This window comes from Somniosus microcephalus, chromosome 1, assembly GCF_052327205.1.
Source record: "Somniosus microcephalus isolate GS21.2 chromosome 1, FLI_Smic_1.0, whole genome shotgun sequence".
NCBI classification, from domain to species: domain Eukaryota; kingdom Metazoa; phylum Chordata; class Chondrichthyes; order Squaliformes; family Somniosidae; genus Somniosus; species Somniosus microcephalus.
The window spans coordinates 85,758,445-85,784,167 of NC_140987.1; the positions used below are offsets into that span (position 1 = coordinate 85,758,445).

Below are 25,723 nucleotides of genomic sequence, written 5' to 3' on the forward strand. Positions count from 1 at the left end.
GGATGCCCCATGTCCGGCCAGTTATATGCCATTTGCGTAGAGCCTTTCCTGCGCCTCTTGCGGAAGAGGTTGGCGGGACTGGCTCTGCAAGGGCCGGGCGTGGAGGTGGTCCTCTCGGCTTACGCCAATGACATGCTCCTCATGGTCACGGATCCCGTTGACTTGCGGAGGATGCGGGAATGCCAGCAGATTTACTCGGACGCATCCTCCGCCAGGATCAACTGGGGGAAATGTTCTGGACTCCTGGTGGGTCAGTGGCGGGTGGACTCCCTGCCGGAGGAGTTCAGGCCCTTCGCCTGGAGCACTACGCACCTCCTCTACTTGGGAGTCTACCTCAGCCCGGCCGAGGACGCCTGGCCGGCGAACTGGCACGAGTTGGAGGCCAAAGTCACCGCTCGCTTAGGACACTGGACAGGATTGCTCCGAGTGTTGTCCTACAGGGGTCGGGCGTTGGTCATAAACCAACTGGTGGCCGCCATGTTGTGGTACCGGTTGGTTACCCTGATCCCTCCCCCTGCGTTTGTCGCCAAGATACAGAAGAAGCTCGTCGACTTCTTCTGGAACAACAGGATGCACTGGGTCTCTGCTGCGGTTCTGAGTCTCCCGCTTAGGGAGGGCGGTCAGGCGCTGGTGTGCCTTCGCACCCAGGCTGCGACTTTCCGTCTTCAGACGCTGCAGAGATACCTGTACGTTGAGAATCCTCCGAGATGGTGTGCGCTGGCGACGTATTTCTTCCGCCAGCTGCACGGCCTCAATTACGACATGCAGCTCCTGTTTTTGGAAGTGGGCGGCAGGCGTGCCAGCCTGCGGGCGCTGCCTGTCTTTTACCAGGAACTGCTATGGGTTTGGAACTACGTCGCCTCCAGGCGGAGCTCTCCCCCGTCAGGAATGGCGGCTGTCCTTCGAGAGCCGCTGTTCAGGAATCCGCACCTCCGCGTCCGTGAGTTCAGGTGGCTGGCGGAACGGAGGGCTGTGCCTGGCAGGGTGACTAGAGTCGGGGACCTACTCGATGGCGGAGGAGCGGGCTGGATGGCGCCGGAGGAGTTGGCGCGGCGCATGTCTTGGGACAACGTCCGGCTCGCGGTCGATGCCATCGAGGCGGTGAAAGTGACGCTGCCCCCCGGCGCCACGAGGTGTATCAAGGCGGCTCAAGCGCGTGGGGCAATCCCGTCTGAGCTTTCCCCCGTTCGGACGGAATTCCTTATCGGCGCCCTGCCCCAAAACTCCCCTCGGGGATTGGCGCCTCACAACTTGAGCCGTCTCGAGGAGATGCCCTCCGTGCCTTTTCATTCCACGCGGAGGGGTTTCCTGTATGGGCTGCTCCTGCACACCTTCCACTTTGCCATCTTCGCCTGCCGTCCGGACACGCCGTGGCGCGCTGTTTTACCTTCCGACGGAGGCGGTGGTCCCCAATGGGGGGCTCTCTATGCGGGAGTCCTCCCTTGTTCTATTGGGGACTTGGCCTGGAGGGTGTTGCACAGGACAGTCCCGTGCAATAGGCTCTTAAGTAGGTTCACGGACTCCCGGACCGCCTGTTTGTTCTGCGGTCTGGAGGAGTCCGTGTTCCATGTTTACGTTGAATGTGAGAGGTTGCAGCCCCTCTTCCATTATTTGAAGGGGCTGCTCCTCAAGTTTTGGTTGCACTTCAGTCCCACGCTCTTGATCTACGGTCACCCGGTGCGGAGGGGAGTGGGCAGGCTGGAGGACCTCCTCGTGGGTCTGCTCCTGGGCCTGGCAAAGAAAGCCATTAATTGGTCCAGGCAGCGGGTGGCCGAGGGGGTCGTCCAGCCAGATTGCCTCCCTCTCTTCCGTGGCCATGTTCGCGCCCGGGTGGCCCTGGAGATGGAGCACGCGGTGTCTGCCGGCGAGCTCGAGCTCTTTCGTGACCGGTGGGCGCCGCGGGGACTGGAGTGCATAATCGGTTTAAATGACCAAATTTTAATTTGATTTGTTAAGTTTTATTTAAAGGTTTATTAGACTTTTAGTTACAGTTTATTTGTTTAATGTATTTTGGTCTTACACAAAGAGGGAGGCTAGGAAACAATTAACAAAGGCCTAGCAAACAAACAAGTGAAGGTGCCATCTAGAGGTTACAGAAGGAACTGACTGGCACCCTCACATCCTCTCATCCTTCCTCATCTAACTATCAGCATAACCCTCTATTTATTGCAGTACCTCCATAATCAGCCCCCTCAACTGCCGCTATTTTCTAGCCTTGCATTCAATGGCAAGTTTCAGGAAATCCGGGAAACCCGTGGATGCGACGTTAAAGTTAAAAGTGTGTTGAAATATCGCTCCAATTGAGCGATTGCCATATGTTGGAAATACTCAGCAGGTCAGGCAGCATTTGTGGAGAGAGAAACAGAGTTAACGTTTCAGATCAATGACCTTTCATCAGAACGGTCCCGACGAAAGGTCATCGCCCTGAAACGTTAACTCTGTTTCTCTCTCCACAGATGCTGCCTGACCTGCTGAGTATTTCCAGCATTTTCTGTTTTAATTTCAGATTTCCTGCATCCGCGGTATCTTGCTTTTGGATTACCATATGTTATTAGGCAACCCACCTCTCCCGAGGGGATCGCACGCAACCAGCCTACGCTCCTGAGTTAAACCCTGAAGTCGGTAGGTTGAAGCCGGCATCCCAACGCGCTCGCATTTTTGCCGACTCGCAGCAAGTCCCGTTCACCCATCACCCGTGCTCGCTGACTTACATTGGCTCCTGGTTAGCAATGCCTCGATTTCAGAATTCTAATCCTTGTTTTCAAATCCCTCCATGGCCTTGCCCCTCCCTATCTCTGATAGGGATATCTGTGCTCCTCGAATTCTGCCCTCTTGAGCATCCCTGATTATAATCGTTCAACTATTGGTGGCTGTGCCTTCTGTTGCCGAGGCCCAAAGCTCTGGAATTCCCTGCCTAACCCTCTCTGCCTCGCTACCTCTCTTTCCTCCTTTAAGACACTGCTTAAAACCTTCCTCTTTGACCAAGCTTTTGGTCACCTGCCCTAATTTCTCCTTATGTGGCTTGGTGTCAAATTTTTTGTCTTATAATACTGCTGTGAAGCGCCTTGGGATGTTTTACTACGTTCACCGCGCTATATAAATACAAGTTGTTGTTGTTGACTTTAAACCCCCACCCAACCTTCACCCACGTGCCCCCCCATGTTAAAATTCCCCCCTTAGATTCAATGGGGGAGAAATTCAGTTGGCTGCACCACCCGTTAGCGCCTTAAGAGGGCGCTAAGTGGGTCGCCAGCCAACTGGCGCCCGGGCGCGGCACTGTCCATGCCTCCCGCTAAATTCCACGGGACGTTAGTGGTGGCGCTAACCGTTAGCGCTGCGCCGCTACCGATGACGTCATCGGTGTGCGCAGCGCCCCGCTGACGCCCCGGCCGCGATAATTGGCAGCGCCCCCTGATTTACCGCCGGACACTATGTCCGACCGGTTCAGGGGGGCCTACCTGCGGCCGGGGAGGCGCAAATTAAAGGAGAGGTGCGGGGCGGCCATTTTTGTTGTTGCCCGCCTGCCAGCACCTGCCTGCGCTCCCGTCCCCGGCCTTCTGAACCCCGCCCCCTGCGGAGGGCCGGCTGCGTTCCAAGAGCCCGGCACTTCTCCTCGGTGCCGGGCTCTTTTGCCTGCACTCCCGATCCTCGGGGGCCCAGCTGGGCCCCAGATCGCACTGCACAAGACCCCTCCCCTTTAAGAAGGGGAGGAAGGCCTGCAATACCGCGCTGCAGCACGTTACGCCACGATATTCAGTCGCAGCGCCCCAAGAGGGATGCGGGGTGCCTCCAGTAGCACCACGCTTCCCTTTGGGGCGCTACCACTCAATTTCCGGTGGGCGGCCGCGAATGCTTCCGGGGCGCTACTTTTAGCGCCCTGGCGAGGCTAGTGCCCCAAATGGGGCTATACTCAATTTCTCTCCCAATATCTCCAATTTTACATTTCCATGCCATTGCCTGAAAAATTTGAGGCCTAGTGTTTGAAGAATTTATGAGAAAACATCTTGTAGTGTATGTGCCTTTAAGAGCCCCATGTGTGCTGTAATGCCGGTAATGGCCACTCGGGCTATATAAGCCTGTATATTGTGCTATATCCGTTAGTGCCCCCCCAGACTTTGCTTAGTAAACACTTATGAACCAACTCCTGTCTTCAGTGTCTCTATCAACACACGGACACTACAGTGGCGACGAAGTGGAAACGGACTTACCTGCAATTTGGCAGCACCTCAAGGACATCGATTCCTCGGGCGTCCAGAAGACTCAAGAAAATGAAAGAAGCTGTGGTTTCACCAGCTGGTGGCAGGTACTGCGCTAATCCTTCCTGGGCGTCAGGCTGGGGCTCCAGCGGCTGGCTCTACAGCTGGGACAAGCAGCGAAATCGGAGGCAAGCAATAACAGACGGGGAGGGAGCACTCGGGAGACGGCCGGCGCTGCAAGCAGGTTGGCGTTCAGACCTAGAGAGAAAGTCTGGCGGGAACGAGTCTCCAACTGTAAATAATTTTTTTTTTTAAAAAGAACGGAAACCGCGGGAAACAGCGTGGTCATCAGCAGCAGCGGCGGGAAAGCGCAGGAAGCGCCACTTTTCTGCAGAAAAGAAAGAAAAGCGCGGGAAGCGCCATATCTTTTCTAAGATGCCTAAGTCTGGCAATATTGATGCTTTTGATAGCAAAATAGAGGATTGGACCACATATGTGGAAAGAGTAGAGGTATATTGCACTGCAAATGGACTAGAAGATGAAAAAAAAGCTTCAGTACTGCTGAATCTAATGGGCGCAAAGGCACACGGGCTGTTACGAAATGTAATCACTCCAGCCAAACCAAAGTACAAGGATTTTAAAGAAATTGTTGATACCCTGTAGGAGCACTTAAACCCAACACCGCTGCTGATAGCAGACCGATTCAAATTCTTCAAGAGAAATCAACACAAGAATGAAAGTAACGCTGATTACCTCACCGAATTAAGAAAGCTATCAAAATACTGCCAATTCGGGGCAGGACTAGCAGATTATCTTCAAGACAAATTCGTCTGCGGTCTCTTAAGTGAAGGAACACAAAAAAGGCTGCTTTCTGAAAAGGATTTAACACTGGACAAGGCTTTCAGTATGGCTGTATCATACGAAGCAGCAGCAAGAGGAGCTGCAGAGATACAACAAAAGACACAGGACTTTGGCACCCATGAAATGACACAGGGTTTCAAAAGATGTTATCACTGCGGCAGACCCACCCCTAACCAGAGGGACTGCTGGTTCAAGGACAAAGCATGCAGGCAATGTGGAAAGATTGGACACATTGCACGGGTATGCCGATCTGGACAAAATAAATCCACAGACAGGAAAAAAAAAATCAAGAAAGAAAAGTACAGAAACGTACAAATGATGACGGACAGTAGCTCCAAAGACCAGAAGAGCGATAGCGACTCCGAAAACAAGAGACTAAGCTGTCTCAAATTACATAATGTAGTTGCCAAAGATGATTACCAGACCATTTGGGTTACCCTCACGATAGCAGGGTCTCCAGTTAAAATGGAGCTAGATACAGGATCAGCTCTGACCGTAATAAATCGACGGGATTACGAGAGGCTATTTCCGCATATACCTTTAAAAGACACATCCATTATCTTAAAAACATATACGGGGCAGAAAGTATACCCCAAAGGAAAAATAAGGGTGCCTGTTGTATACAACGGCAAGGAAATACAAAAGTTGTATTTATACATTCTACAAGATGGTGGCCCACCGCTGTTAGGACGTGAATGGATCAGGAAAATACGTTTAGACTGGCACTCCATTCAGGCACTGACGGTGACCAGTAAGAAAAAAAACGATGATGACATCATACCTGAACGATTAAAGGACATCTTGGCCAACGCCAAAGAAGTGTTTCAAGAGAAACTAGGAACCTTGAAAGGCATCACCGCCTCAATAAAAGTGGAAGATGCAGCAATTCCCAAGTTTTTTAAAGCAAGACCAGTGCCATACGCAATTCGTCCAGCAGTCGAGGCAGAGCTGGAGAATTTGGAAAATGCAGGCGTATTATCCAAAATAGATTGGAGCGAGTGGGCAACACCCATCGTTCCAGTCATGAAGAAAGCATTGAATAATAATAAATCTGAAGAACAGAGAAAAATTTGCATCTGTGGAGACTTCAAGGTGACGGTAAACCCGGTCCTTCACACGGTACAGTATCCTCTTCCGAGGATAGAAGATATTTTCGCCTCACTATCCGGAGGGAAACGTTTCACCAAAATTGACTTGGCACAGGCATATCTACAGATGGAGGTTGAAGAGGCCTCTAAAAAATATCTCACGATAAATACACACAAAGGTCTGTACCAGTACAATCGACTGGTTTTCGGAGTAGCATCCGCTCCAGCTATCTGGCAAAGAGCTATGGAGCAAGTCCTCCAAGGGATTCCGGGGACTCAATGCTACCTGGACGACATCCTTGTAACAGGAGAAAACGACAACGAGCACCTTGCCAATTTGGAACAGGTGCTCACTAGGCTGAGAGAACGAGGCCTACGAGCAAATCGGCCCAAGTGCGAATTTACCAAAATCAAATATCATATTGTGGCCACATAATAAATAAGGAACGGTTGCATAAGTCACCTGAGAAAATTGAAGCGGTCATAAAAGCCCCAGCACCTGAAAATGTTTCACAATTAAGGTCGTTCCTGGGATTAATAAATTACTATCATAAATTTTTACCGAACTTATCAACTCTTCTACACCCTCTTAATGAACTGCTACAAACAGGAGTAATTTGGAAATGGAATGAAGACTGTAAACGTGCCTTCCATAAATGCAAAGACTTAATCACATCCGAAGAAGTTTTGGCTCATTACAACCCATCACTGCCAATCAGACTGGCGTGCGATGCATCCCCTTACGGCATAGGAGCAGTATTATTGCATAAATTCCCTGATGGCTCGGAACGGCCGATAGCTTTTGCGTCACGCTCATTGAACTCAGCTGAGCGTAACTATGCCCAAATCGACAGGGAAGCACTCAGCCTGGTATGGGGAGTGAAGAAATTCAACCATTATCTACACGGACAAAAATTTACCTTGTTGACTGACCATCAACCCCTCATCTCCATATTCAACCCTAAAAAGGGTGTTCCCATTATGACAGCGCAAAGGCTACAGAGGTGGTCCCTTTTTCTAGGGGCACACCAATACAACATAGAATACAAAGGATCAAAACAGCATGGGAATGCTGACGGTTTATCGCGCCTACCATTGCCAACGGTAGAAGAGGCACCTACAGTAGACCCAGTGGAGATGTTCCACTCTACCAGAGTGGAATGTCTACCAGTAACAAATTCTGCCATTGAAAGGGAGACAAGAAATGACCCGACTCTCTCACGGGTCTACGATTTAACAGTGAAGGGATGGCCAGCACATGGCGAACCACTGTTGCCAGCATTCTCGCAAAGAAGAGAACAGCTGTCAGTGTGCCGAGGAATCTTGATGTGTGGATCTAGAGTGGTGATTCCACCCAAACTCCAGGATAAAGTTCTAAAGGAGCTTCACGAGGGGCATCTGGGTGGAGTGAAAATGAAGAACCTAGCCAGGGCGTTTGTATGGTGGCCAGGTATCGATGGAGACATCGAAGAAATGACCAAGAGCTGCCTAGGATGCCAGAAGGTCCAAAACGCTCCACCACAAGCCCCTCTACATCCATGGGAGTGGCCTTCATCTCCCTGGCAAAGGGTACTCATTGACTTTGCTGGTCCATTTATGGACTCAGTGGCCTAGAAATTCATTAAGGCGCTGCCAGCTTTGCGCCCAGTTAACGCCTAAAGAGTGATTTTGCGCCAAAAATGAGTTAGCGCAGATATTCAGCGCAGCGGTATTGGCGGCGGTAACCGTTAGCGCTGCGCCGGCACCGATGACGTCATCAGTGTGCGCAGTGCCCCGGTACTGCCCCGAAACCGGCCCGATCCCCATATTTAGTTGCGGCCGCCTCCTCCGAAGCGGCCGCAAACAGTGACCAGAAAACGGGGCCATGCTGAATCCTTAGTGGGGCGCTTTAAAGGGGAAGGTGCGGCCGGCCGCTTTTTCGGCGGCCGCCTGCCCGCACCTCCTTCCCCGGCCTCCTCCACCCCCCCCCCGCGGCATTGCCGGCTGGTTTGCGGGAGCCCGGCACTTCTCCGTTGTGCCGGGCTCTTTTGCCGGCACTCGCGATCGGGGCTCCGGCTGTTGCAGGCACCTCCCCCTTAAGAGAAGGAGGAGGCCTGCAGTACCGCAGCCTGCCGCTCCGCAGCAGCTGGCGCAGCGGCGCCAAGAGCGCTGATATTCAGTGTCAGCGCCCCAAGCGGAGGCGGGCACACCCTGGTATAGCGCCCGCTTCCGAATTGGGGCGCTAACAATGAATATCTGACGATCGCTATAGGCTTCCCACCCAGCGCTAACTTCTGGGCGCTAGCCAGCTGGCAGGGCCATAGTGAATTTCTAGGCCAATGTTCTTAATCGCGGTTGATGCACACTCCAAGTGGCCGGAGGTAATAAAGATGTCCTCCACCACCACGGAAAAAACCATCACAGTATTAAGGACCATATTTGCCAGGAATGGGCTGCCAGAACAGATCTGTTCTGATAATGGACCGCAATTTGTGTCCAAAGAATTCAGGAAGTTCTTAAAAAACAATGGGGTTAAGCACTACACGTCCGCCCCATACCATCCCACCACCAATGGATTGGCTGAAAGGTTTGTCCAGACCTTCAAGAAGGCCATAAAGGCCATGGGTAATGAAGACATAAAACTTCAGCACAAGGTGGATAACTTCTTGTTCGCATACAGGAATGCAACACATATGGTTACCAACCAAACTCCCGCCATGATGTTCTTCAATAGAAACCTAAGATGCCGGCTGGATTTGGTCAAGCCCAACATCAGAAGGGACGTGGAGAACCGGCAGTTTCAAGGCATGAATGAAAGGCCAACTAGAACCTTCCAGATAGGTCAACAAGTTTTGGCCCGGGACTACCGTACCGAGAAATGGCAGCCTGGAACTATCTGCACACGACTAGGACCACTGATGTATACCGTGGACATCGGAGAAAGCATAATAAGGCGCCATGCTGACCAAATCATAGAGTCAACCGAAAAGGGACAACCTACACCACAACTCTATACACCTAACGATGAAGTAGAGATACCCATATCTACCTCCGATCCAGTGATACTGGAACCCGATGAACCCGACACTGGCATTCAAGCCGAATCAGCCTTGCCAAAAGAACCTACTACACCACCAGAAACTACTACACCACCGAGGCGTTATCCGGACCGAGTCAGGAAGCCTCCTGAGAGACTGACTTATAATTAATTAACTACAGCAATGTGTATATTATTTTTCTTATAACATGTAATTAATAATTACTTAAAATATGATGTACTGGTTAGCTGAAAGGGGAGGAATTGTAGTGTATGTGCCTTTAAGAGCCCCATGTGTGCTGTAATGCCGGTAATGGCCACTCGGGCTATATAAGCCTGTATATTGTGTTATATCCGTTAGTACCCCCCCAGACTTTGCTTAGTAAACACCTATGAACCAACTCCTGTCTTCAGTGTCTCTATCAACACGCGGACACTACACATCTGAATATCTGCATTCAGTATCTGGTCTCTACAGAATGCAAACTCAGCTAGCTCCAGAAAACGGATATCACCAATATTCAATGTGAGAAAACGCTGCTGGGTATATACAGCAGAAAAGTCCTTACCTTCGCCAAATGTTAAGAATCTGGCTGTTATGTTTGAACATATCCACGAGTATCCACAGAACTGTATCAGATTATAGGTGAAAAGATACAAAATCTTCATCTCATATCTGAGAAAAGGCAAACAAAACCAATTTTAGGACGCTTTTAAAATGAGCATTCGATTCATTTACCAAAAGGTTGGACTGGAGAATAGAGGAGTAGCGATTAGGTGATGCTTCTTCATGCAGCCAGACAATAATGGAGTCATAATAATATCCACAGGGAATTAAATGGCTCTTTCACAGTAATAGAAAATGCCTGGAAACATTGATGATGATTTTTTGTTGTCTTTTTCAATTATTATTTACATATTTTGTTTATCACTTTTAGGTCTCACAGTTGGCTCTGCCACCATGCTTCGGTTAAAAGGGCAGAATTGTTTTAGCTATTTACTTACCCATAGTTGGCACAAATGCCATATTATAACCAGATGCCAGGAGGTGAGTTCCTACAATCGTACTGGTCTTGGCAGTTTTCTAATAGTCTCAATTTGAAGCACTGAACTAATGATTCAGCCAAGAACTGGCTGTACTTGTCCAACTAGAATAAGAGAGGTCAAATGACATTTTGAGATTGTAATTTGAACTCCTGGGCACTTTATTTGAGAGTCCAAAGACTCCATAAGTGGAGACAATGGGGGAAAAATTCAGTATCGCCTTGTTTGGGGCGCCATTATCGGCCATGCGCAAAGTTTAGCACCTGGCGCTAATTATCGCCTCCGACGGCAAACTTGGCTTTTATCGCTCCTGGAGGTGATTGGAGCGCTAAATCACGCGCTACACACCTCTCTTAAGGCGCAAAGTCCGAGGAGCGAGGTGCTACCTCAGAGCGCAGGCGAAGCAAGAAAGTGCATATCAAAATGAACCTGCAAAGTGCTGCTCAGTACCCAAAACTTCTTCACACAGCGTTGAATCTCTCCAGAAGTCTCTCTCTCTCTCTCAGAATGCGAGGTGCACAAATGTCACCAACAAAAAAAGGCAGGAAGTGGCCGCCTTTAAATAGCGCTCCCCCAGTCCCTTTCTGACTGCAAAACGCTCCCCTCAACCTGTTGTTGCTAGCGGCAGGTGGTAAGGCAGGAGGCGCCACTCAATACCCGGTCCGGGGCGCTACCGGGGCATTGCGCACTCGACTGACATCATGATCTGCCGGCGCAGGAGATCGTGGTGGTAGTGTTTAGCGCCGCCGCAAAATGTCTAGTTAATTTCACGAGCGGCGCAAACATCGCCGCGCCCGGGCGCTAGTTGCTTTGTGCCCCATTTGCGCCCTCTTAAGGTGCTAATGGGAGGCGCAAACAACTGAATTTTTCCCCCAATGGTTCGGTGAAGGAATAAGCCATATTCAGAAAAATAGACCATTCTATGAAATAATTCTGGCCTTATTAAAACATGACAAACTGGGTTTGGAAATCGAGAAACCTGGCTATGAAAAGCTGTATTGTTAACAGCATTCAGGCTATTGGGATGAGATAAGTTGTTGACACTGAATCAATAACCTTATTGAAACAGGAGGTTGAAAGCTCCTGAAGTCTGAAGCTTTGGAAAGAACACAATGGTACACCCTGTTAAGGTGTCCTAAATTACACTTCGGAAAGAAACACAGAAAATTAAGAAACATATGCCTTCGTAAAAATGATATCAAATGAAATACAGGAGACACAATTCTGTGTTGCAACCAGCTGAGGTAACTAAGAATTGCATAGATCACCCTGGTTGAGGTGTTTTAATTTACACGTCGTAAAAAGACACAAACAGAAGACCTTGGTAAGAATGACATCAAATAGATGCACTTGCTGTTACACCGTTTTTTATGATAAGCTTCGAACACCTAAAGGAGAGACATGAGTTTGCATTGCTACCAGCTGAACTGACTGTAAGAATATCAGGGGTCAGCAGAAAAATGACGAGATAATTAGCTTACATCAGCAGAAAACTTCAAAGGACATAAATGTTGAAATTTCAAATTGGATGATAGATTCGCTGTAAAGGGGCAAAGCGATTCTCAGGCTTCAGAGGCAAGCTCTGTAAGTCTACAACTCTTTGTACCTCGGGGATCAAGGTATTCTATTGTATTTGATTTTGGTGGATATCCTGGAATAAGACTAAGAACTGTAAAAATGTAACGAAGTTAAGATTTGAGAATAAGGATCTCTGATAATAAAATTATAAGCTTTCTATTTTTGGAACTGTTAATGTTGCGATTGAAACACCTACTGTAATTACATGTCGGTTCTTTAATAAATCTATATATTATTAGAATTGTCTCACATAATACTTCTGTATCAAGCTCGCAAACTCAATCTCTGTACGCTCTTTGGTGAGGAGTTGCAGAATTCTGGGGGAGTTACCTTTCATAATATGGGGGAGTCCCTCATAATATCCGGATCGTTACAGTCTAGCTAAACTTATTAAAAGTGCTATCTGGAGGATGGTAACATCTTCAGGTTGTTCCTTTCCTTTAGGGAGAGATAGTCTGGACCTTTAGACCCAATTAAGTGTCTTTAGGATTCGGCTACCTCAAACTTTAGTTGAAAGTGAACGTCTGGGGAATACGCCTGATCCGGGGTAGCCCTAAAGGGGCTAGGACTAGTAATTATCCCTTCAATTGGCACCCAACGTGTGTGTTAACGAGTTGATACAGAACCTATACTTATATTTATATCTATATCCATCTTGTAGATTGTTAAGTATAGAAGGAGTGTTTTACTGACAGTGGTACTAAGACCCAGATTTAAGTCTCTAGAGACAACAAGTCCCTGATCAGGCCTTGTAGAACTTAAATCAGAACTCCCTCAATATACCACTGAGGTCTAGAAATTTCTTATAAAGTTCATATTAAACCCTAACTGAGGTTAGGTCCTGACGAAACCCTGTCGGAATTGGCCAAGTCTTTTTATTAGGAAATTCAAACGATTGTTTTATTAGGGGAAATAATCCTATCCCTGTACCTCCACAAAATCAAGTGATAATTTTTGAAATAGAAGGCTTTGATGCCGACGGAGCCGTTAGAACTCATGGCACGATTGATGTTGATCCCCAGAACCAGGGGATACAGAATATCCAGTGGGATAATCAAGCAAATACTCCAAATCCGCAGCGGGTGGCGCTGCGGCACCTAGCGCGCCGAAATTCAGTTTCAGCGCCCCAAGCGGGGGCGGCCACACCCTTGAATAGCGGCCGGCTTCGACTTGGGGCGCTGAAACTGAATTTCCGGCGGGCGCAAGTGGCTCCGCGCGCAGCGGTAACTTCTGGGCGCAAGCGAGCTGGCGGGCCCAAACTGAATTTCTAGCCCATAGAGTTATACAGCACAGAAAGAGGCCCTTCGGCCCATCGCATCCGCGCTGGCCATCAAGCCCTGTCTAATCTAATCCCATTTTCCAGCATTTGGTCCATAGCCTTGTATGCTATGGCATTTCAAGTGCTCATCCAAATGCTTCTTGAATGTTGTGAGGGTTCCTGCCTCTACCACCCTTTCAGGCAGTGAGTTCCAGATTCCAACCACCCTCTGGGTGAAAAAGTTTTTCCTCAAATCCCCTCTAAACCTCCTGCCCCTTACCTTGAATCTATGCCCCCTTGTTATTGACCCCTCTACTAAGGGGAAAAGTTCTTTTCTATCCACCCTATCTATGCCCCTCATAATTCTGTATGATCTCTTACAACGGTCAAAGAACTAACAGGACAAGGTGTCTTAATCAAAATGGCATCTAGAACTAATTCACCATTGTTTGGTGTTGCTAAACCAGATGGGAGGTGGAGATTAGTGGCCAATTATACAGCCTTAAATAAGGTAACGGCCCCACATACTGCACAACAGCAAAATTCCACAGCCCTTCTCTCTGGAATAATGAGGGAAAAATATAAATCTTGTATTGATCTAGCAAACGGCTTCTGGTCACATCCAATCGAAAAAGCTGATTGGCCAAAAACAGCAATGACTGGACCCGATGGTTATCAGTACTGTTGGACCAGATTGCCCCAGGGATTTCAAAACAGTCCCGTTCTCTTTTCAGCCCACATCATTGACCTTTTAAAAGACCTACCTAACGTCAATTCTTATGTGGACGATATATATCTGTCACATGACAATCTCCAAGAGCACTTGAAAGTCATTGATAGTGTTTTATCCAGACTTACAACTGCTAGGTACTTAATCAACATAAAAAAGAGTCAACTAGTTAGGGAAGAGGTAGATTTTCTGGGCCTGTGAATAACTGGAAACGGTAGAGGATTAACTCAATCCTATAAAGAAAAATTAGCCACCATTCAATATCCTAAAACTCTGAAAAATCTGCAAGCAAGTTTAGGACTCCTGAATTTTGCTCGATCCTTTACGCCAACCTTTGCTGAGGTCTCAGCACCCCTGTATGCTAGAGTGGGCGAAGCAGCAAAAGGACCATTCATATTTTCACCAGACGATTACTCAAAATTGCAACAATTATGCCGAGAGGTTCAAAAAGCCATAGACCTGGAACAGAGGGTCTTACAAGTTCCCCTCAATGTTAATCTCAGATCATCACCTAAAGTGGCAGCTGCAGTTTTCTATAATGAAAAGAGAATAGTGCTCATTCAGTTCCATTCTTATAACTTTTCCAATGTTGAAAGGAGGTACATTAAAAAAGAAAGGGTCATGACTATGGTAGTCCAATGCCTCATCAAGGCACGAACCCTTCAAGGGAAATAGCCCATTACCATCTATACTGAGATTCCCGATTTAAGATCAGTACTGAGGATGGCCTCTGATGAAAAAAGAGCCACCCAGATCTGATATGATAAATGGGCATCGTTCTTGAATGATCCTACGCTCATTTTTAAATTCCTCTCCCCGGAAATGGACTTAGAGCATCTCCCCATCATGGAGGATGATGATACGGAGAAGGGAATCAGACAAATACCCATGAGACCGCTTACAGAATACCATCAAGTCATTTACTGTGATGGATCTTCAATGATGATTAAAAAAGGGACATCTCAACAATCCTCAGCTGGGATGGGGATAGTAGTAGGGACTTTGAGATTCTTATTCTTTTTATCCAGAAGAATTACTGTCCTCTTGGCCATAAGACAGCACAATATGCTGAAGCCGCAGCATGTAGAAACATAGAAGATAGGAGCAGGAGTAGGCCATTCGGCCCCTCGAGCCTGCTCCACCATTCAATGAGATCATGGCTGATCATCCAAATTCAGTACCCTGTCCCTGCCTTCTCCCCATATCCCTTGATCCCTTTAGCCTTAAGAAATATAGCCAACTCCTTCTTAAATATATTTAATGAACTGGCCTCCACCGCCCTCTGTGGCAGAGAATTCCACAGGTTCACCACTCTCTGGGTGAAGAAATTCCTCCTCATTTCAGTCCTAAAAGGCCTACCCCTTATCCTTAGACTATGACCCCTGGTTCTGGACTCCCCAGCCATCGGAAACATCCTTCCTGCATCTAGTCTGTCCAGGCCTGACAGGATTTTATAGGTTTCGATGAGATCCCCCTCTCAATCTTCTAAACTCCAGCGAGTACAAGCCCAATCGACACAATCTCTCCTCATACGTCATTCCTGCCATCCCAGGTTACAGCCTGGTGAATCTTCGCTGCACTCCCTCCATGGCAAGAACATCCTTCCTCAGATAAGGCGACCAAAACTGCACACAATACTCAAGGTGCGGTCTCACCAAGGCCCTGTACAACTGCAGCAAGACATCCTTGTTCCTGTACTCGAACCCTCTTGCTACGAAGGCCAACATACCATTTGGCTTCTTAACCGCCTGCTGCACCTGCATGCTTACCTTCAGCTACTGGTGCACAAGAACACCCAGGTCTCTTTGCACTTCCCCTTCTCCCAATCTATTGCCATTCAAATAAGTCTGCCTTCCTGTTTTTGCCACCAAAGTGGATAACCTCACATTTATCCACATTATAGTGCATTTGCCATGTTTCTGCCCAATCACCCAACCTGTCCAAATCGTACTGGAGTTTCACGACATCCTCCTCACAGCATACCCTCCCACCCAGGTTTGTGTCGTCTGCAAATTTGGAGATATTACATCCAATTCCCTCGTCCAGATCATTAATATATATTGTGAACAGCTGGGGTCCTAGGACCAATCCTTGCGGTACCCCACTAGTCACTGCCTGCCACTCAGAAAACGACCCGTTTATTCCAACTCTTTGCTTTCTATCCGCCAACCAGTTCTCTATCCAAGTCAATACCTTGCCCCCAATCCCATGTGACTTAATTTTGCACGCTAATCTCTTATGCAGGACCTTATCGAAAGCCTTCTGAAAGTCCAAATACACCACATCCACTGGTTCTCCCTTATCTATTTTACCAGTTACATCCTCAAAAAATTCGAGTAGGTTAGTCAAGCACGATTTACCTTTTGTAAATCCATGTTGACTTTGTCTGATCCCGTCACTGCTTTCCAAGTGCTCTGCTATTACATCTTTTGTAATGGACTCTAGCATTTTCCCCACTACCGATGTCAGACTTACCGGTCTATAATTCCCCACTTTTTCTCTACCACCTTTTTTGAATAGTGGGGTAACATTAGCTACCCTCCAATCTATGGGTACTGTTCCAGAGTCTATCGAGTTCTGGAAGATGACCAGCAATGCATCTACTATTTCTAGGGCCACTTCCTTAAGTACCCTAGGATTACGGTATGCTTTAGAAAAGGCAGACCCTATCAAACCCACACTAATAGTGACTACTGTAAAAGTGGATATAACCAAGATCTAGTTTTCTGGGAACAAACAAATTTTACCAATCATAAGGGTAAACCCATAAAACATAAGTCATTGTGGGAAGACATTCTCCGTTCGAGAATGGAGAAACAGGATTGTCAGGTGATTCATGTAAATGGGCATACCACTAGGACAGTACACTCAAAAGGAAACAGTCTTGCAGATGAACAAGCAAAACGTTCGGTCTGCATGACACCCCCTCGAGAGGGGCCTGCCAATATTAGTGTAATCACTAGGGCAGAACGGGCAGCTAGTCAAGATGAGGAACTGATACAGCTATTAGACCCAACAAAAGAGAATCCACCAGGATATCCACCAAAGTACTTATACTCAGAAACCCCTACAGGTATTGTGCTAGTTAAGTTGCCCAAGGGAAACCGAGAAGTACCCCCAAGACACAAACGAGAACAGCTTGTAAAAGAAGCTCACGAGGGCATAGGTCAAGCACATTGTGGTGCCAGAACAACATTCTGCAAATTGACCCCCTTATATTGGTGGCCAGGCATGCTTAAGGCCTGTAAGACATATGTGGCAAATTGTGAGCCATGCTATTTAACCAATAAGTCATCACTAATTAAGCCACCACCATTGGCTCCTGTGAAAGCTGATGAGCCAATGGGAAAATTCTTTATTGACTTTAATGGACCACTTCCCCCGTCTTTGGGATACAGACATGTTCTCATTTGTATAGATGGATGCACTTCCTTCTGCTGGCTGGTCCCCACAAAAACTGTTTCAGAAAACGCACTCACCAATGCTACAATTGACTGTAGCTGGTGCACCCAAAATCTTACACTCCGATCAAGGCGGATCCTTTGTCTCCAAGGTCTTCAAAGACTACAGCGAACAAAGGGGAATTGGATTAGAGCACAGCACGCCACGTCATCCGCAATCAGTGGGGCTGGTGAAAAGTAAAAACCAGGAAGTAAAAAAGCTATTGGTCAAACTGTTGAGAATTAGGGGAAATAAGTGAACCACCATCATTCCGGAGGTGCAGCTATCACTTAATGTGCCCCCATCTGCATCAGGGACAGTGTCCCCTAAAACTCCATATTATCTGATGTATGGGGTTGAGATGCATACACCGCTTACCCATGGTTCTTTTATTGCCTCTACACTCTCTGGCCTAGAAATTGGGTTGGGGCGCCAAAGTGGCGCAAAAGTCGCCTGAGCGCAGGATTTAGCGCAGCGTTCGAGGCTTCAGCGATCGTCAGATATTCAGTTTCATTGCCCCTCGAGGGACACGGGGCAAGGAGCGAGGCGCTCCGCGTCCCTCTTAGGGTGCTGAAACTGAATATCGCAGCGCAACGTGCCGCAGCGCCACACGCTGCGGCACGGCACGCTGCGGTACTGCAGGCCTTCCTCCCACTGTTAAGGGGGAGGTGCCAGCAACAGCGCGATCCCCGCTCGCGAGTGCCGGCAAACAAGCCCGGCATCAAGGAGAAGTGCCGGGCTCTCGGGAAACAGCCAGCAATGCCGCGGGGGGGGGCGGTTAGGAGGCCAGGGACGGAGGTGCTGGCAGGCAGCCGCCGAAAAAGGCGGCCGCCCCGCACCTCCACCTTAACTTGCGCCGCTGCTGGCACAGTAAGGCCCCGTGAACCGGGCGCGGGTAGCGAACGGTGCAACTGCGCCATTCGCTACCAAATATCGCGAACGGGGCGCGAATGGGGCGCTGCGCACACCAATGACATCATCGGTGGCGGCGCAACGCAAAAGGCTAACGCCGCCATTATCGCCCCAACTCAATATCGCGGGAGGCGCAGCCAGTGGCGCTACAGCCACTGCCTGCCTCTTTAGGTGCTAACAAGTGGCGCTGCTCACCCAATTTCTCCCCCTCTGAGTCCTTGACCTGACAGCGACAGTTAGATTTTAAAAAAGTAACAGAGGAGATTCATCAAATTGATCAGAGGATAAGGGAGACAAATAGGCAGAAAAAAATTGACAAACAAAGCATGGCAACCCCTAGCTGGAGAATGGGTACAGGAAAAGAAGTTCGAGCAAAAACCTGGTTTAAGACCGAAGTGGAAAAAACCTGTTCAAATACATTCTGTTATTAACGAAAGAACAGTTAAAATACATATTAATCACACACGTACGTCATTTAGAGGAGTCACATACTCCACATTACACGATGAAACCTGCGTTGCGCCCTGAATGATACACACTTTATAGTGACATGGGTACATTGCACACTGAAAGTATACCCATACTAGATCCTAAAATACACACTCTAGAACGTGATGTTAATGAGAATTGATCGGGCCTCTTGCCAGTGACATCAGGCGAGCAGTGGATCACGCTACCCACCTCATGTCTGCCCAAACTGAAGATCGGAGACGTAGTATTTTTGAGATACAGATAACAACTTCCAAGTAATGCTTGTGTTAACCATGACATACACCTGTGCTAGTGTAAACATAATAAAGTTGCAGATCTAATTTATCAAATTCCTTCATAATATTCAAAATTTATGTTATGTCCCTTAATGTTGAGGAACACAAATGTTGCAATGATCTTTTACTTTATTAAGTAATCAAAATAACAACCAGCGTACATTTATTACCACTGTGAAATGGTACCTTCAAAGAAGTTTTTTAAACAACGCGCTCCTGTGAACTGGTACAAATAATGCCGAAAAATACAAAAACTGCAGTGTAAGTGGGGAATCATGTCAAAAATCTGACAACTCATTGAACTCTAGCAAGAAGCGTGAGACCACCTTCCATGGGTCGTTTCTCACCAGTATGATCACACTAGCTGCAATATGATTCCCTCTGCAGTGCAGTGAAGTTTAAACCTAGGACTGGCTAATCCTCATTTTTTAAAGTTTTAGGTTTAGCAAACAGCCAACTTGCAGCGTTTGGATAGTTAATTAACAGTTGGTCAAAGGTAAGCTGAGTTTCAGAGCTCCACTTTTCCTAAGCAGAAGGCATTACAGAGTCAGCAGTAACGCACCGTGCTGCGGGTGTGCACTGTTCCAATGTTGTTTGCAATCACTGGGGGTGTCTATGGCTGCTGAAGCTGAGTGAATGACGATTGAAGCCAACTCATTCACAACATTTAAGGTAAAATTAGAGAAACACATGACGATGAAAAATATTAAAAGATACAGGGAAAGAGCAGAGAGATGAGAGTAGACAACTCTGATATGGAGCTAATAACAGCGTAGGTACAGGCACAGTGGGCCGAATGCCCTTATTCTGTGATGTAATTTCCATGTCAAATCAGTACCTGCAAGCCATTTAACTGGTTAATGAATCCATTCACTCAAGAGTTTAACCACGCATCTGCTCCTCGCCTGAAGCTGCTGTACCATTTACCCATAAATAACGGCGAATTCTGGGCCAATATCTCTTTAGTACACAAAGAGATGCATCTGTTAAAACCAAGCTTGGAACCTTCATGTTTAATCACTCTTGTCATCTCCACTAATGTCACGTAGTAAACAGCTCCTTCCCATCTGAATTACTATCTTTAACCTATGAACCCTTTACCTAATGAAACCAAAATGTTCTAATTTCTAGTGTTGGGGATGGCTTAAATATCTGTTCCAGTACTCTACAGGGCTACATGTCAAAGACCCTGGAAAGTTTACGCCTTCCAACAGCTCACCCTGGCAAAAGAGAACCTCTCTTTCAGATTTAAAAGATCAAGGCCCAGAAATTCCAGTATACTGGAAACCTGCCGGTAACTGCGCCGGCCAAGGCTAACGGCCGCCCGCCGAGAGAGCGCAGGCAGCACCGCTGTTTTGGTGCTGCCTGCTAATTAACATCAGTGGTGCAGAGAATTTGTGGTGTAACGCGCTCTTTCCAGTGCTAAACTCAGCAGGAGGCCAAAGTTTGCTTCTCTGTCCCGCTTGCAGTGAAGGGGAATGGAGAAGAAACGAGTGAACCTGTAGGCCATGTATGGAACAGTTGCCATACTTGTTACAACAATATTACCTGCCACCCGATTAGTAACTATGTTTGTTGATTTTTTAATCTATATCTATAAAAAGCAGTATGTCTGTATGTCTGTATGTCTGTCTGTCCGCTATACACTCAAAGGTTATAGAGCATACCTACACATATGTTATATCAAAAGAAAGTTGATCATCAGGGGAGTGTCATAGGCATATTTACTTTTTGGTCACACAAAAATTGTTCAGACAGTATACAAAAAACCTTCAAAAATCCGCTCATTAGTGGTTGACCAATCCTACCGCTCATTAGCGTTGAGTGACGTGATGGTTGACCAATCCTACAGTTCAGTGACCTGATGGTTGACCAATCGGTGCGTCACGGGCGGGACCTAATCCTGCAGCCTCCCGAAACTTCGCCCCCATTTTTTCCCCTGCTTTTCCTCAACAGCGAGCGGAGCAGCTGCATCGGCCCACCGGAGCGGGAGGTGAGTTGGGGTCACTCGGGCCAGGCCTCACAACCGCTTGGCCCGAGACACAGAGCGGGGGAGCGGCAGCGGGCGGCCATCAACCGCGCGGCCCGAGACACAGAGCGGGGGAGCGGCAGCGGCCAGCCATCAACCGCGCGGCCCTCTAAACTGCCCTGGCAACACCGGGCCCCCCCTGCTAGTAGTTCATAAAATGAATGCATCTGTATTCTCTGTAACACTAATCTTTCCCCAATGGTTACTCTTGAAAGTATAGTAATTGTGCCATCTTTTAGTGGGCCTTGCATACTCAACACAAAATAATTATTTGATAAATAATTGGTTATGGAATTTTAAATAAATTAATTATAATTCCTTAAAATAGGAACATAGGAGCATAGGAAGATAGGAACAGGAGTAGCCCATTCAGCCCCTCGAGCCTGCTCTGCCATTCAATGAGATCATGGCTGATCTGCGATCTAACTCCATATACCCGCCTTTGGCCCATATCCCTTAATACCTTTGGTTAACAGAAAGCTATCAATCTCTGATTTAAAATTAACAATTGATCTAGCATCAATTGCCGTTTGCGGAAGAGAGTTTCAAACTTCTACCACCCTTTGTGTGTAGAAGTGTTTCTTAATTTCACTCTTGAAAAGTTTTGCTTTAATTTTTAGACTATGCCCCCTAGTCCTAAAATCTCCAACCAGTGAAAATAGTTTCTCTCCATCTACCCTATCTGTTCCCCTTAATATCTTGAAAACTTCGATCAGATCACCCCTTAACCTTCTAAATTCTAGGGAATACAATCCTAATTTATGTAATCTCTCCTCGTAATTTAACCCTCGAAGTCCGGGTATCATGCTGGTAAACCCATGCTGCACTCCCTCCAAGACCAATATATTCTTCCTAAGATGTGGTGCCCAGAACTGCTCACAGTACTCCAGGTGTGGTCTAACCAGGGTTTTGTATAGCTGCAGCATAACTTCTACCCCCTTGTATTCCAGTCACAGAAATCACAGAAACCACACAGTGCAGATAGAGGCCATTTCGGCCCATCGAGCCTGCACCGACACATATCCCACCCGATCCCCGTAACCCCTACACCAACACATATCCCACCCTATCCCTGTAACCCCACGTATTTAATCCCGCTAACACTAAGGGTCAATTTATCATAGCCAATCAACCTAACCCGCACATCTTTGGACTGTGGGAGGAAACCGGAGCACCCGGAGTAAACCCACGCAAACACGGGGAGAATGTGCAAACTCCACACAGACAGTCGCCCGAGGCCGGATTCGAACCCGGGTCCCTGGCGCTGTGAGGCAACAGTGCTAACCACTATGCCACCGTCCTCTAGATATAAAGGCCAGCATCCCATTAGCCTTTTTGATTATTTTCTGTACCTGTTCATGACATTTTAATGATCTATGTACCTGGACCCCAAAGTCTCTTTGGACCTCCACTGTTTTCAGCTTTTCCCCATTTAGAAAGTACCCTGTTCTATCCTTTTCAGGTCCAAAGTGGATGACCTCACATTTGCCTACATTGAAATCCATTTGCCACAGTTTTGCCCATTCACTTAATCTGTCGATATCCCTTTGTAATTTTATGCTTCCATCTGCACTGCCTACAATGCTGCCTATCTTTGTGTCATCGGCAAATGTGGATATATGACTTTCTATGCCATCATCTAAGTCGTTAATTAATACTGTGAATAGTTGAGGCCACAACACAGATCCCTGCGGGACACCACTAGTCACCTCCTGCCAATTTGAGTACCTGCCCATTATTCCTACTGCTTATCTCCTGCCTCTCAGCCAATTTCCTAACCAGGTCAATAATTTGCCCCCAATTCCGTGGGCTTCTACCTTAGTTAACAGTCTCTTATGTGGGACTTTATCAAATACCTTCTGGAAGTCCATATAAATAACATCCCGAGACATTTCCCTGTCCACTACTTTAGTCACCTCTTCAAAAAAATTAATCAGGTTTGTCAGACATAACCTACCTTTCACAAATCCATGCTGGCTCTCTCTGATCAACTGAAAATTTTCGAGGTGCTCTGTCACCCTATCCTTAATTACAGACTCTAGCATTTTCCCGACAACAGATGTTAGGCTAGCTAGTCTATAATTCCCTGATTTCCCCCTCTCACCATTTTTAAATAGCGGAGTGACATGCACAATTTTCCAATCTAAAGGAATGGTTCCTGAATCGAGAGAACTTTGGAAGATAGTAGTTAGGGCATCTGCAATGTGCACATCGACTTCCTTTAAAACCCTAAGATGGAAACCATCTGGTCCTGGGGATTTGTCACTCTTTAGTGCCGTGCCATTATTTTCTTCATTACTGTTATTTTATTTACATTAATTTTATTGCGTCCTTGTCCCTGATTCAGTATTAGTTTCCTTGGGATTTCCGGCATGCTATCCTCTTCCTCTACTGTAAATACTGACACAAAGTAATTAGTCAACATGTCCGCCATTTCTTTATTACCATTGATAATATCACCGCTTTCAGTTTTTAAGGGGCCAACTTTGCTCCTGACTACCCTCTTTTTCCTAATATAATTGTAAAAAATTTTGTGTTGATTTTGATATCCCTAAATCTTAAGCAGTTGAGTCCAGATTTGCTAGGGGGTAACATGCTGGTGACATTATCATAAAGATTAAAGAGATCTTATCAGAGATGATCTTCAAACATTGCAATGGAGTTCTAGCCACTCTGATGCGCTTTAGGAATTTGCTCTTTTTATTTGCTGGGAATACACTGAGGGATTTGCAGTTTTGTACAGTTGTTCAGTTCTGAACTAAAAGCTTGTTCCACAAGATTTCACCCATTGATTTACTGACCCACAAAAACTGTAGGCCTCCCGGAAAGCCACCAGAAAATGAAACCTCCCCCACTGATGGGCAAAAAACTGTAAGTATAAAAGGAGAACCCTAGCAAAGGAGGCATTTGAAGTTCCAGCATTCATCTGAGCTATTTTCCACTTGTCAGCCTCCATCTTCATCTAAAATCTGCCAAGTCCTGCCAGACATTTGGCAGCTGAAATGTCCTCATGGCTGTTAATGCTTTAGAGAGGGCGGCAAGAGGAGCAGCGATATCCAAAATGGATGAGCGGGAATCAACTCGTCGTTGCATGCCAATTGACGTCATGCTCTGACTAAGTACAATACTTTTGGCGAGCACAGGCAACAGCAGCGCTGCCAACCTGCCGAAAATGGCGGCTGCCGTGGGACCAGCCAGCAGCGGGCAAAAGTACAGTAACCACCATTTTTTCCCCCCCGAATCCGGCGGTAATGGCCAGTGTTAAACCCCTGAATTTCTAGGCCTAAAGGATTTTTGCTTCTGACTCTTTAATAGTTACTAAAAATAAAACATTCTGTCAGGTGACTAAACACAAACATGCTGTCAGGTTAAGCTTTTTATAAGGTATCGCAGAATGATTAGTGCCAGTCTAGACCGCAGCAGCTCTACCGTGCAAGTGTTAATCACTAATTAGCTCATATTGCTTTAGTACTGCAGCTGAAAGTGAAATGATGAAACTTCAAATTATACTTCAAACTACTAGTTCCCCTTTACCAGTCTATCAAAAATAAAGTTTAAGAATACAGTTGATGGGAAGCTGAGGAACACCACAGAGTGAACATGTTGAAGCCAGATAAGATACATTCTCCTCTTAAGGCCAAAGGTCTAATAGCTGTGAACAGGCATATCCTAAGGTCAATTCGAGGATTTTCTGTAGATTGGTAACTGTTTGTAAATCCCTGGCTCTTCCCCAAGGTCAGAAAAAAACAGTAAAAACTGATTGGCTTTCTTTTTCTTTATATATTTTTCTGCATTTGTAACAAAGTTTGAAATGTCACATCTGAAGTGTGACCAACTCAAAACTTTTTTAAACTTTTACTATCAATCAGCTCTGAAGTGATAAGTCAATAATCTGCTAGTTTTTGTTTCTGACTTGTATCATTACTTTTTTCTCACATTGCTTCAGCTTGGCCCAGTGTTGTCCCTTCAACGTCTTTATATCAGGTTGATAATAAAATTACATTTTTTAATTCAGTCGGGTGTGGGCATCTCTGGTAAGGCCAGCATTTATTGCCCAGCCCTAGTTGCCCTTGAGAAGATGGTGGTGAGCCGTCTTCTTGAACCCCTGCAGTCCATGTGGTGAAAGTACTCCCATACCGCTGTTAGGGAACACCACCACCTCTGCCAGCATGAAAGGATTTTTATTGTTACAAGGTTATTTAGTAACCTTTATCAGGGGCTAACTTATATGACAAGCTGTAATCATTTAACTTCCCTCATTAATTAAGCAATGGAAATTTGTCACAACGGATGATATCAGAGAATTAAATCACAATTCAAAAACAAACAATGTTAATAAGGACATCAAAGAATTAGACCAGATCTGTATCAAAAAGAAAACAATCCAGCTTTGTAAGTACATTCTGGTACCATGGTTACCGTCATTAAATAGCATGTTCTTACGCCGTGATAACACTATAGGTGGATTATGTCTCAGAATAGAAGAATAGCAGCATCTATAATGTGGCTCATCATGTCAAATTGTCTCAAAGTGCTTTGACACAATGAATACTTTTTTGAAGTGTAGTGACTCTTGTTATGTAGGCAAATGGCATTTATGTTGTTCAGTCCCAGACAGCATGGAAGATCAATGTTCAGTTCATTTGTTGTTATTGTACCAAAAAAATTGAATTCCCATCCATGTCATGCTTGAGGTTTTTTTCCCAAATTATTCTTTCTTAAGGACTATAATGGTAAGATTGTTGAGATACCGCGGCAAACGTGGGAGTCGAGACCAGAGTGGGTGAAACACAACTGCTTTAA

At 46.6% G+C, this 25,723-nt stretch overlaps 1 protein-coding gene across 1 annotated transcript in view; it reads right to left on the reverse strand.

Moving 5' to 3' along the window:
* Positions 1 to 25,723, reverse strand: part of hacd4 (3-hydroxyacyl-CoA dehydratase 4) — an 85,195-nt gene that overhangs the window by 38,582 nt on the left and 20,890 nt on the right. Inside the window, exon 2 of the mRNA XM_085984005.1 lies at positions 9,731 to 9,837. Coding sequence (XP_085840131.1) covers positions 9,731 to 9,837 — 107 coding nt within the window. The remainder of the gene's footprint in view (positions 1 to 9,730; positions 9,838 to 25,723) is intronic.